We start from the raw sequence: 13,507 nt of genomic DNA on the forward strand, positions 1-13,507 counted from the left end.
TCAGGGTTTCCTGGCTTACGTTCCTCGACTAATGAACTCCGTTCGTCTCTTTTAAAGGGTCCTGTTGGATTCCCTGGGGACACTGGTCCTCCTGGGGAGCCAGGTGTCGCTGTAAGTATGAAGTCTTGAGCAATATCATGTTCATACATAGGGATATGCACAAGATATTGTATGTGAATTATTTTGAATTTATGCATTAAAGAGAATGTTAGTCACTGTAAATGACTTTTTTACAGGGCACGGATGGAGAACCAGGAGAAAAGGGAGAGGATGGGGAGGCTGGTCAGCCGGTAAGTTATTATATCCCAGTATCTGGAGCATACAGATGGTTTAATGGCAATCCATTGTATCACATTCAGTCAAGCTCTTAAGCACACAATATAATTATACTCAGTGTTTATTAATATGTCTCTTTTAATACCAGTGTTCTTTTACAGTGGTGCAGTGGTCGAGTTATAGCTTGTGAATAAATAACTTACATGACAGGTACTTGCTTCATACCCTTGGGTGTTGGCTAAATGGATTTACCTGCTTCATAGATTCTCATAGATTCATTAATTAGGATGAGAAATTAAAGCTAAACAGAAATTCACTGCCTCTGTGTGAGCAAAACTTGTGAATGGACACAAGCATTGGTTTAGAAAAAGATCTTTATTTCCTCTTTAATGTTCTGATTTTTGTTTCTTGCTGGCTTGGATGTCACAGTGAGGCAAGTCACACCTTACATGAAAAAAAATACATATTTTCATGTATATATGTATGTATACATGCGTGTGATATATATGTGTGTGTGTGTGTGTGTGTGTGTGTGTGTGTGTGCGTGTGTGTGCGTGTGTGTACTGTACACCTGTTATTAACGTGCATCACTCCACTTGCTCTACTTTGAGGCTGCGTTGTCTCCAGGATGCACTTTACACACATCATACACACTGAGCTATTCTTTAATGGCCTACATCAATTTTGCAAAACATTGACTGGGACGGATGAAGACTGACTGTTAACCCGATTTGTGCAAATTTTCTGAAGTTATCATCAGTAAGGTTCAGGAATGAAAATTCACTCAATGGTCTGTGTAGGCCCAACACTTTCATCCTGCTTGAACAGTGTGAGATTTGTAAGTAAATGATTGTACATGCAGAAAACTGCACCTGTATTCTCAAGATCTGGCACACACTTGCACTTAGCCCTGTTTCTGCCCACATGTACTTATGTGTGTGGACTGGAGATGCATTTGCACTGTGTTTAGTGTGATCACAAGGCACCCCAGACCACCTCTGCAGGTCCGGATGCTGATCAGATCACAGTCCTTCCTCTTCCTCATCCTAATCCTCGTCTTGTGTACCTGTACTTTTATGTGGTCCAGTACTATCCCATTGCAATGCCATCACCGTAACACATTTTGATAATATGGACAAATGTGTTTGAAGGAATCTTCTTGTCTGATGCAGAGAGAATGTCTTTGTTTACATGTAACAGTGCATCCATCCAGATACCTGAATAGCTGCCCTCACTTTCAAGACTGTGAAACATTTTTCATGTGAATGACAGAAATAGGTTTGATTGTTTGAAGGTAAGTCCAAGATAATTGGATGAAAGTGTTGAAGGGAGCATCATATGTTTAATTCCCTGCTGCATTGTACTTCATCCAACTTTCGGTTTTGGTGTAACTCCTCTGGACGATCCTGGGGTCAAACATTCCCTTAATGTCCAACTGGCACACACAACATTGGACGTATCGAAATGTGCTGCATTCTAAATCCATATCAGCGATGACTTTTGTCCTTTAATAGCATCATTAATTGACTGTGCCCTTGCTTGTTTACAGGGACCACCGGGTCCATCAGGGGAAGCTGGCCCACCTGGACCTCCTGGCAAGAGAGTAAGTCCACCGCCTTTAAAACATGACATCAATATATTTATAGATGTATGTGTGTGCATCGCTGCTAGGCTTCTGCAATAATTCAAGACTGACTGCACTGATGATCCTGTAAGCTCTGATATGGGACCCAACCGACCCATGTGAAATGTCTTTGCCCTGTTGTAAAATAGATGAAGGAAGCTCATTTTTGTTGGCATCGTACGCCTCAGCCAATGGAGCAGTATCTCTCCCTGCACTTGCCCCGCAACTCAATCTTGGCAATAAAGCAGGAGATTCATTTGCATTAAAAGTAGAGCGGGGATAACAAAGAGGGCGATTGAAGGGGTGTCCTTGTAGCAGAGTGAAGAAAGCGAAAGAGAGAGATATAGCAGGCCCGACACATTATTGATCCTTCGCCGCTTGGCTGATGGCCAGGCAAAACAAAGGCATAGCATGGACGTGGCGATGTTGTTAAGAGGGTATGAGAGTGGCAGAATTGGCTGCAGGGAAAGAAAAGATTAAAAACTCATGGTTATTTTTAGCTGCTATTGCCACTGACCATCCGAGGAGTGGCAGGTCCTACGAGAGGACCTTTCAAGAGTTATGATAGAATATATACATTTACTGAGTTAGAAAATGATGATTTTACGATGTCCAGTGAGTCAATCCCCCTCAGGCACATCATGAAGGTGAAACCTGAGTGAAATAGCAGAGCCAGGAAGTCACTTTTTGAATGCACACAATCGATACGGAACATTAACAGATTTCCAAAGTGAAAACGGATTTTTTTTTCTCCTCAATTTGAAGGGAAAGCCGGAAAGTCTCAAGTGACTGCATTTCAAAGACTAGACTCAGCACCTACTTCAATGGCAAGGAACCTGTCGCGCATTTTTAAACCTCAGTTGATTGTTTTTTTCTAACTTGCCCACAAAACTGTATATTCTGAGTATTTAGCATGGCTATCAGTGAATGCTGCAACTAAATGGCAGAGGGTTTATGGTGAGGAAAAGGGTTATTTTATCACACATGAAAAAGCGACCTCTTTTTTATCCTTTAGTCCTTTAACATTTCTTTGTGGCAATTACGGGCAACTACGACGAAAAAAAGTAGAGGCGTCCCATACGTCTTTCGTTGCAGCGAAACCCAAGTTAAAATAGCTAACTATATGTTATTTCTGGTCACTTTATGATATGCTGCGGTTAAAATTGCTGCTGATAAAAAGGCCCGTTTCCTCAAACTAGGAGAAGGTGAAGGCTTCCAGCTCGAGAAATGTTCTCAGCCAATTGCCCTCAGGTTATAGTCAATCACATCAGAGGAAATCTGAATGGACAGCGCTTTTGAAGAGGGAAGACTGGAGGTGGAATTGAATGAAATCACTACCGAGAAAGTTTCTCACCATGAAGGGAGAAAAATCCTTGCAATCTATTGCATGACTGACTAGGGTGGTGATGTGTGAGTGAGCAGACAAAGGGCCAAGTCACTCAAACAGACATTGACACAACTGAAGTGGTGTACAGTCAAGGGCACTGGCACATCACTCTTGTTCAAAGACAGCATCCAGCTGGTATTCATCTGGCGAGACAATTCTTCAATATGACATCCAGCATGGACTGGACTCATTTTTTCTACGGCTCCTATAGCTGATTAGAGGCACTCAGCGCTTTACAGTGTCGTCTCACTCACACTCACACGCTGATGGTGGAGGCTGCCATGCAAGGTGTCATCCTACACATCAGGAGCAATTATGAGTCAGTATCTTGCTCAAGGACACTTTAACATGGTCACCGGGGGAAGTGAGGATCGCTGGACGGCCACGCCTTCTCAGAAGTGGAGTGACATGACGAGGGACTGAGGGCTGAATCTGTCTTTTCATACAAGAACACAGCACACATGATGCAACGTTGTACATCATCTATTTATTCATGTCCTGCTTGGTTGTACAGTTCAAGTGAGTGTTGAGTTTGTGTTAAAATGCTGTACCGCACCGTCCTGTCATCCTCCGCAGGGACCTCCAGGAGCTGCTGGTGCAGAAGGCAGGCAAGGGGAGAAGGGTGCCAAGGTAACTAAATCAAAGCGTCCTCCACACAGCTGCCTCAGCGACTCCCGCCCTTTTATCTTTCCTTTTATAGAATGAAAAACATTCAAATGCAAAATGTAATTTGATTTTCAATGGATGATTAGGCAGAAATGTTCTGAAAGCAATTTATTGAGCAAAACTAAAATTAACTGCTTTCTTCATTGTTCTGGAAGGCTGACAGGAGGCAGAGCTTTTTTTTGTGTCGTGCTCATGTTTTCAGTCGTCATGAGTTCGGTAGATCAGAGTCGACTGAAATGTAGCGTTTGTTTTATGGAATATAGAAACGTTTCTCTGCACATCAAGAAAACGGAAAGAGGGGAAGACATACAAGCTGGTTCTGACCTTCAGTTAAAAGAACAAGAGACTTTTTGCTCATTTGCCGACTTCCAGTCTTTATTCTGTCTCAGCATCATGTGAAGCCGACCACAGCCGCGTCAACATTTCTGATCAAACTACTCAGAGATCCTCCAAAGAAATCTTTACATGACATAAAGTTCTGCATGTTGTGGATTCAGAAGTAGTGCATTCTGTTTTTAAGTCATACCTTTACCAAAAATCACTAATAAACTGAGTAAAAAATGAGTAATATTAAGAGAAAGTTGCCTAATTATTGAAAATAATTTATTACTATTATATGTATACCATTTCATACATATGAATATCACCATATATATTATTTACTACTTCCTATTTTGTAATCAGTCAACTGAATCGCTCGCGGTGGAGGCGCTCCCCATCTTTAGCTAAACCACCATTCGCACTGTCACAGTAACTTTGAATTCCTTAAGTGTTTTCTATTTTTCAGCCTGAGTCTAAACATCTATTGATCCACATACAGGGTGAGGCAGGGGCTGAAGGTCCAGCAGGTAAAACAGGACCCGTTGGGCCCCAAGGACCTCCAGGAAAGCCTGGTCCAGAGGGTCTACGCGGAATCCCTGGCCCTGTCGTAAGTCTTCCCTTGTGACAGGCTGCACGTACGGACGCACCCCACAGTGTACACACACAGAAGTACTGCTAAGGCATATTGATAGACTGTATGGAATTATCAATACTCCCATTTGGCCTTTGCTTGACTTGTACTTGTTTACGCCTACATGCTGTTTTCCTCTGTTGGGGCTATTAATCATGATGCTGGACACTGCAAATCAATGGCAGGTCACTGAACCTACAGCAGCCAATAATGCTTACCTCAATCAAATGCCTCTTCACAGGGTGAACAAGGGTTGCCCGGGTCCCCAGGACAAGATGGTCCACCTGGTCCCATGGTTAGTACGCATTATACCCCCCCCCCCCCTTCTGCATAGCTAAAGTTTTAGAAGGTATAGTTTTTCACATAGGAACCTCCTCCAGCTTCTGCTCTCTCAAGTGAATACTCAGGCATGAGTTTACCTGGATTTATCTACCTTGTTCCCAGAAGCCATATCTTGAAAACATTTTTTTTCTCTCTTTATAATGATGCTTTTTGTTGCCTCTTCCTTCGTTCTCTCTCATTTTGACACTTCTCTCTTTAGCTTGCTGTCTTCTTCACAGTCCTTTTCATGTTCCTTTTGCTGTATTGAGTTTCCCTCTTCTCTGAAAAATGGAATTTCAAATATAACTGCCCTCTATTGTTCAGGGTCCTCCCGGTCTTCCTGGTCTGAAAGGTGATCCTGGCTCTAAGGGTGAAAAGGTGAGTTTATTTCTTTTTCTCTGTATCTTGACTACTGGATGAAGAGGAGCGAGGGGAAAGGAGTCTTAGGCAAGTTGTTCGTCTCGGGGTTGTTGTTGTTTTTTTACTTTTTTGAGTTCACCTGCAGAAAAAAATGCAGATTTTTTTTTTTTTTTTTTGCCCACAGACAGAATAATAAATTCCATTTTGGCTTTAGTGTTTCTGATATTTTTGTTTTCATGTGATCGTGTGTACCTTAGGCCTGGAAGAAAAATAATGAAAATAAATAAATTCTCGTTTTACGTAACTGGCGCCGCTAACATTTAGAAATAAGGAGCCTTAGTTTCGGAACAGTTTTCTGAGTTTTTGTAGACGGTCGTTTTCAGGTTACGGGTAAGAGAATATAAAAAAAAAAAAAAGTCCAGTCTAAAAGTGTTATTTTATTAAGTAACGACCCTAAGAAAAGGATCTTGTGGTCATCGTTGAGAACCACGGACTGAGTGTAGGCCTTCAGTTGAGGCTACAGACCCCATTATTATTACTGTTGGGTGAGTTTCTCAGTGAGAGTACATATCAATAAACATTACCGTAATGTCAGAGGCTACTTTTCACTCATCATCTCTTCCCAGGTGTGAAGTTGGAAGCTGGTTACTTTTAAACTGTTTGAAATAGCATTGATACCAATGTAAGCTTGTGTTTCTTCAAAAGCACATTTTGTTTTTGCTGTCGTGGCTGTGAGAGTAAAACTCCTGGTTGAATGTGCAGCTGAATGGAACGTATCGCTATCCTGAACTAATATGGCTTGTATCCTCCGCCGCTGTCGGACTGGCTGCTGAAATGTATCTACGAGGACACTCCCACAGCATGGATCTAAATTGCTTTCCACGTGGTGGCTTGAGCGTGAGCACTGTAAAAGCGCACAAGAGTGGTGCTGCGCTGGGAGTTCTGAATGACAGCAAACCACTGAGCCTGATGAAAGCTTGCTTACGTCCCCGTACTGGGAATCGGTCTAGCTCCTGCTTGCATTTCCAACCCTCCATAACAATGACCAAGAACTGGTTTTAATGAAATGTTAGCCTTCACAACCTCACATGGGCTTTTCGTTTGTGTGGCTGAACGCAGTCACAGCTTTGCCTCTGTTGGTCATGTATACATGCAGTACACCGCTGGTTTATGTCATTGCTTTTTCTGTGCGCACATTTGCTTTTGGCTTGCAGGGTCACCCAGGTTTGATTGGTCTGATCGGACCTCCTGGTGAACAAGGAGAGAAAGGAGACCGAGGTTTGCCTGGGCCCCAGGGTTCTCCGGGCAGTAAGGGCGATAGTGTAAGTGATCCATGACTCCATTCTAGTGCTGGTGCAGTTTTTGTTGAAAAAGGTGAAGTAAGCACTGCCGTGCAGACCACCTATCCTGCGTGGATCCCAGGAAGACTGGTTTATATTTCTTTCCATCAGCTACTGGGGATCTAATCCTAAATTCTAATTCTCTCTCACCGTCCCTTGTCTGGATTCACACAGATTAGATCAATTCTTCAAATTTCTCAAATATGTTGCGAAAAAAGTAAAACGAGCATTGAGACATCCGTAAAGCACCGTATCAGGTGAATCCCATCCATGTAGAATCTGATCGTCAGGAGAGACCTGAATGTACAAAAATATAAACACTCATGATCAGATACTCCACAAGAAAAACTACAGTACAACTTTAGTAGCATGAGTAAAACTACATTTTTGAATGAATTTAAAAAAACAAATGAAAATTACAAAAATGAGAAATGAGAAACCAACCTAAGACTCAACACATATTCTTTCTTTGGTGTGCTTTACTCACCAAATTCAGCTCAACACGAGATTTGGGCAGAAAGAAACTGTACCCCACAAGTCCAGGGTTTCCTCCGTTTGGTAGCTAAAGAGGAGTTTCTATTGAACGCATCCAAAACAACTCCACATTTTCTGATGTAGACGTGTTCATGCCAGGCTCTTATTTTAACGTCTTTCTCTGCTCATCAACTCTTTCATTTTTCAAATCTCAGTTATCATTTAGCCTCGAATGTTTCTATAACAGAAAGCTGACTCGCTCCCATGTCATCTCATTGTAGGGTATCGGTGGAGCTGCAGGTCCTCTGGGTCCACCTGGTCCACCTGGTTTACCTGTAAGTCCATTTATTGATGCCATCATTAAGTTTGATTCTACGCTGCAGATAAACACAAGTTATTTTTCTATGCTTGTGTCATGACTCATCCAGGGTCCTCAAGGTCCAAAGGGAGCCAAGGGTTCAAGCGTGAGTACATCTAGGTTTTTACACTCATGCTCTCAGTCTGACAGGAATTCCTGTAAATGAGGTAACCTGTTTGAATTCATGCTGTTCTTAGGGTCCAGCCGGTCCAAAGGGTGACACTGGTGCAGTTGGTCCTCCTGGTCCTCCTGTGAGTAAAAAAAACATGATTATTTGCCTGATTGTGCAGCACCTCTAATAATAATAATAATAATAATATGGTATGGTATGGTATGCCATCTATAACATGACATCCCACTGCCCACATTATAGGGCTCACCGGGTGAGGTTATCCAGCCGCTGCCCGTCCGCTCCCCCAAAAAGACCAAGCGTTCCAGTGACATGCAGTCGGATACAGCCGGCACCTTCGTTGACTACAGTGAGGGCATGGAGGACATCTTTGGCTCGCTCAACAACCTCAAACAGGACATTGAACGAATGAAGTACCCCATGGGCACACAGAACAATCCTGCTAGAACATGCAAAGATCTGCAGCTTTGCCACCCAGAGTTCCCCGACGGTAAGTTTGAAGTGAAAACGGGCTTTGGAATAAAAACAGTGGGGCAACCCTCAATAACTCTTTATTTTTCCAAGCCTGGTTGTGAATGCCCTTTGGACAGAGAAGCTAGTTGAACAAAACAAAATTAACAAATGAACAAAATGTCTGGTTTAAAGTAGTGAAAAACCTGTTGCTTCTGTTTCTATGGTTCGTTTGGCATCATGATTAACATTGAATTTGTTTTCCGATATAATGAAGCAATTTTGCAATATTTCTTGGCCCTCAGCCCCCTCATTACTGTAAATGATAATCAGCATGAAACTCAAGCAGTACAGCTGGTAAAGACAAAGTTTTCTTTGAGAACATTATGGTGTTCTTTAATTTCAGGATAGTGAATAATGAATACCGAGAGGAAATATCCCCTCCTTCAGGCATAATAATGATGATTATCCAGCAGAGCACGAGCCATGAAAATGTGCAAAATGTCCCATGAGATTCATAAATTCAGCACGCTAATTTTTTTCTCCCCAGGCGAATACTGGATCGATCCAAACCAAGGCTGCTCAGGGGATTCCTTCAAAGTTTACTGTAACTTCACCGCGGGGGGTGAAACCTGCATCTACCCAGATAAGAAATCAAACGGAGTAAGTGAGATGCTGTTTGTACCCCAGACTGTTAAAATGGCTCATTTCCATCATTTTTCACTGGCTGTTTAATCGCCATAACGGCGTCGGCATCAGTGACACAGCAGCACATGAAACCGTGGAGGTATAAGCTTGTAAATCGCACTGTACGACAATCTGATGTCTGATAGACAAATACTTCAAAAATATTAAAATAACAAACAGATTGATCTTCTGCCTCCAGATGATGAACTTGAGGCTGTTGCTCTTTTGTTGTTGATGTGTGTGCTGCAGAATTTTGAAGAAGAAAACACTGGCCTGACTATATTTATGATAGATCTATTATTCCCCCCCCCCCCCCCCCCACAGGTCAGAATATCCTCATGGCCCAAAGAAGTCCCAGGGTCATGGTTCAGTGAATTTAAGCGTGGTAAAATAGTAAGTGTTTCCTCATCTACACACCTCAGTACACTACGTAAAAAAAAAAAAAAAATTCTTTCACGCGCTCAACTAAGGGTTTCCGCTACGTTTCGTAACTTTTTGAATTAGATTTTAAATCATCTGAGAACATGCAGCCAGGTATTAATGTACCAATAGGTCATAAATGAAAATATAGCTCATGGCTGCGGCGGGGGCATGGTTACAGGAGGGCGGAGTCATCTCCTCGCAGGGCAACTGCACTGCTTTTCATTCACGTAATACATTCGATTCATATTAAACTTAGCAAGAATGCACTGATTGACGACGGCAACTTTGTTGACGATATGCAGTAATTCCATCGGAACCACGTGTTCTGGCGTTCAGTTCTAAGCTTGGAGTGACGGAAACAATTGTCCCACTCTTTTATATTAATAAAACATCACCGAGGATTCAAACGGAAGACATCAGAAGTTCAGCACCCTTGTCGTCCTCACTTCACCCTTTAACAGTGAAATATTGCTTGGTAGACATGAGCTACTTTGTTTCCGAGTCATGAACGATCGGAGTGTGTCCCGCTTCATCAAAGGAGCTGTATTTCCACGGACAACCAACTTGAAAAGGCTGACAGATCGGCTTAATACAACATCCCTCAGCCATTAAAAATGTTCACGATCAATAATGATGGGATTATTTCCTCGAGTGATGAGGTAATCATTTGCGCTAGAAAAAAATGAATCGGAAAAAAGTGAGAAAAGCTTGCCTTCGTGAAGCTGACGTATCAAGGAACAAGGTTAAAAATAACATTTTAAAAAATGTATTCATTCATCACAGTTCATTTCAGTCAGCTTCTTACGTTTGAAGGGCCAATCGTCCCTGCTGGTATATTCGCCCACTATGAAAGGACCACCGCCTCTTTTCTTTAGAACAGCATTCACAACATATCCTTTTCTTCTTCTGGTACATCTACAGACTTCAGAAATGTAGTTTGCCATGACTTGCTTCCTTGCAGCAGGACTTGGTGTGTTGCTATTTCAATGGCAGATATAACAGCCTGTTACCAGGCGTGTTTATGTTTGCGGTTGAAAAAAAATGCCTTGGTTGTTTTCTAGTATTGTTTGAAAAAGATGCAATAAAATTCATTGAAGTTGAAGGGAAGTGAAGATCATGTTGTATACTGACAATGCGGGCCTCCTCCTCTCTCCAACAGCTGTCCTACGTGGACGCAGACGGAAACTCAATAAACATGGTGCAGATGACCTTCCTCAGACTACTGACAGCCTCGGCCAGGCAAAACTTCACCTACAGCTGCCACCAGTCTGTTGCATGGCACGATGAAACTAGCAACAGCTATGACAAGGCGCTGCGCTTCTTGGGCGCCAACGATGAGGAGATGTCCTACGACAACAACCCTTACATTAAGGCCCTCTCAGATGGATGTGCGGTAAGCACGTTAAGCTGCTAGCGATCATTTTTGCTGTTGTAGTTTTGCCTTTCCAATTTCATGTTGCAGGTTAATGAGGAGGTCCTGCTGTTTGCTATGGCTTTTAAGAAAAAAAACACGGAGAGGTTAATACAGAGCCCAAAACAAAGCCTGGTTCTTACACATTTACTGAATACAAGCTGTTGAGTGGGTGGCACGATGGTTCAGTGGTCAGCACTGTGGCCTCACAGCAAGAAGGTTCCAGGTTCCAGTCCCGGCTCCAGCACAGGATCTTTCTGTGTGGAGTCTCCATGTTCTCCCTGTTCCTGTGTGGGTTCTCTCTGGTACTCCAGCTTCCTCCCACAGTCCAAAGACATCAAGAGGGGACGAGGCTGATTGATACTCTAAATTGACTGTAGGTGTGACTGTGAGTGTGAATGGTTGTGTGTCTCTATGTGTTGGTCCTGTGATGGACTGGTGACCTGTCCAGGGTGAACCTGAAGGCTGCTGGGATAGGCTCCACCCCCCTGCAACCCTTAACAGGAATAAGCGGAAGAAAATGGATGGATGGATGGATGGATGGAAGTTGTTGAGCACTGGAAAAGACTCCTTAGCCATTTGGCGCCTGCTGAAACAAACTTTTACACTGGGAGAAAATAAATTGTCCTAGTATGGAAACAAGGAGGTGTGTGGAGCTCTGACTGCGGCTGGTGACAGACCCTGGCAGCTTTTCTAATAGCTCAGGTGTCAAGGAAAGAACTGAGTGATCTGATGATTATCTTGCTGCTTGAACACAGTGAACCTCCAAAGAAATGTAATTCATGCGGATGCGTGTGTTGTGCTTCTCTCGTTGCAGATGAGAAAGGGCTATGGAAAGACTGTGATGGAGATTAATACTCCTAAAATTGATCAGGTTCCTATCATTGATGTCATGTTGACTGACTTTGGGGACCCTAACCAGAAGTTTGGGTTCGAAGTTGGGCCCGTCTGCTTCCTTGGCTAAATGAAAACAAAAGGACTTGATGGGGCCAGCAAAGAAGGTCAAGTTGAGACGTTTTGGGTACCACCGAACCCCATTACTAGCCCCCACACCCTTTTCTATGCCACATGCAAGTTTTGAATAAGAGATGGTGTAGCAAATATGTCTTTCAATGTATGTACGTGTAACCCAGGAAAATACTTGTTGCCCTTGTAGGGCTCGAACCACATGACAACCACGTCTCGGAGCAAAGGTGAAGGACATTTGAAAGCGTGGCAGCAGAGGAGGGTGAAGTGGAGGTAAGCAAGAGAGGTGGTCAGGCGACATAGGGGACACAGACCTCCTCTCTGGATCCTCTAGGTGCTGTATGAAAACGACTACAATGGTGCTTGTTCAAAACACAAAAAAAGTATAAAGAGGTGCTAAGAAAAGAAGGTGTATTTTGATAATTATAAAGAAACTGTAATTATTTTGTACAATATTGTTATTTCTGAATCCACTCTCAAAACTTGCATGTGTATCCAATCAGATTCACTTCCAGCTCTCTTAATTTCAATGTCAGTTCAAAGATATACAGTGTAAGTTAAAGGCATCATTAAATTAAATAAATTTAGATTTCTGGCTGTTATTTTTTTTTCTTCCACACTTACTGTGTACCTGTCATGAAGCAAATAAACTCTTCTCTACTGCTAAATTTAGACTATGCCCTTTGTATATATTGACACTCCCGAGCTTGAGGTTATTTGTTGTTTTGCCTTTGTGACCGTTGGTTAAACAAGTGAAAGTATCACACCAGAACGTACATGGCAACATCTCCCACTAATGTTGTGATCCTGTGCTAGTAGGAAGCAATAATGGCATTCTTTTTTTTTTCTTTTCTTTTTTTTTTTTTATTTAATTCTATTTGTTGTTTTTTCTGTTTTGTTTTCTGACAGGCTTTTTTTTTAATTTTGGTTGTATACCTCAGACTTTCTTGATAACCTTTTATGATGCAAGGATGTTATGCCCTGTATATACCTTGGTTAAGCAATTAAGTTTATATATTTTGGGTGGGGTTTTTTTTGTTTTGTTTTGTTTTTTTTTTTAAAAGAGAATTACATACCTGCTAGACATCCACTGTTCAAATCCTTCTGTGAATGCAATGAGAAGCCCTATAGGTGACCCATTTTTGTAACTAAAATGAAAAAAATGTTCTAATGTGCTTTTTATAGTTCAATTAAATATTAAAACTGGATTCTAAACAACAGTGGACTGAATGTCTCAGTGGTTTGCGTAAAATAGAATAGATCCACCTGCTGTAACTGTGACAGGTTTTATCGAGGGGATGTTCATTCTACTCGAGACTCTGGGCTGGTGCAATTCCGTCTCTCTCTTGAAACCAATAAAGTACCATCTTACAATCATTTCACTCTTCCTGCATGAATGGGAACTTGAATAAAATGTCTTCTTTTGTTTGTTGTGACAAGGAGGAAAAGAATCGTCTGCTTCTCAGGCGCTATTGAGGAAAACTAGCTGTGGATCGCTCTGGCGCGCACAAAGTCGCATTGCACCGCACTGGAGTAGCGTTTCTCTGCACAGAGACTGGAACGTCGAGGGTTTAGTGTACACACGCACAAAAACAAAATATTGAATAGGAATAGGAGAGGGATTTTAGCACAAATAACTCCTGTTACAAGGGTTCATTTATGGCAAACCTGAAATGTTTTCT

General features: G+C 42.3%; 1 protein-coding gene across 3 annotated transcripts in view; it reads left to right on the plus strand.

Annotated features, from left to right (window-relative positions):
* col11a1a (collagen, type XI, alpha 1a) overlaps positions 1-13,171 on the plus strand; it is a 74,982-nt gene extending 61,811 nt beyond the window's left edge. For 2 of the 3 annotated variants that reach the window (XM_086190974.1, XM_086190973.1), the window contains 16 exons: positions 58-111; positions 237-290; positions 1,826-1,879; positions 3,864-3,917; positions 4,774-4,881; positions 5,147-5,200; positions 5,551-5,604; positions 6,801-6,908; positions 7,682-7,735; positions 7,829-7,864; positions 7,956-8,009; positions 8,132-8,378; positions 8,889-9,001; positions 9,350-9,418; positions 10,608-10,841; positions 11,677-13,171. In XM_086190974.1, the coding sequence (XP_086047100.1) occupies positions 58-111; positions 237-290; positions 1,826-1,879; positions 3,864-3,917; positions 4,774-4,881; positions 5,147-5,200; positions 5,551-5,604; positions 6,801-6,908; positions 7,682-7,735; positions 7,829-7,864; positions 7,956-8,009; positions 8,132-8,378; positions 8,889-9,001; positions 9,350-9,418; positions 10,608-10,841; positions 11,677-11,823 (1,494 nt within the window). In that variant the 3' untranslated portion in view covers positions 11,824-13,171. The remainder of the gene's footprint in view (positions 1-57; positions 112-236; positions 291-1,825; positions 1,880-3,863; positions 3,918-4,773; positions 4,882-5,146; positions 5,201-5,550; positions 5,605-6,800; positions 6,909-7,681; positions 7,736-7,828; positions 7,865-7,955; positions 8,010-8,131; positions 8,379-8,888; positions 9,002-9,349; positions 9,419-10,607; positions 10,842-11,676) is intronic. The other variant, XM_086190975.1, reaches the window with a different exon arrangement.
* The last annotated feature ends 336 nt before the right edge of the window (positions 13,172-13,507 follow it).

The sequence above is a fragment of the Aulostomus chinensis genome, chromosome 21, assembly GCF_037954235.1.
Source record: "Aulostomus chinensis isolate RoL2024-O1b breed Wild chromosome 21, RoL_Achi_v1.0, whole genome shotgun sequence".
NCBI classification, from domain to species: domain Eukaryota; kingdom Metazoa; phylum Chordata; class Actinopteri; order Syngnathiformes; family Aulostomidae; genus Aulostomus; species Aulostomus chinensis.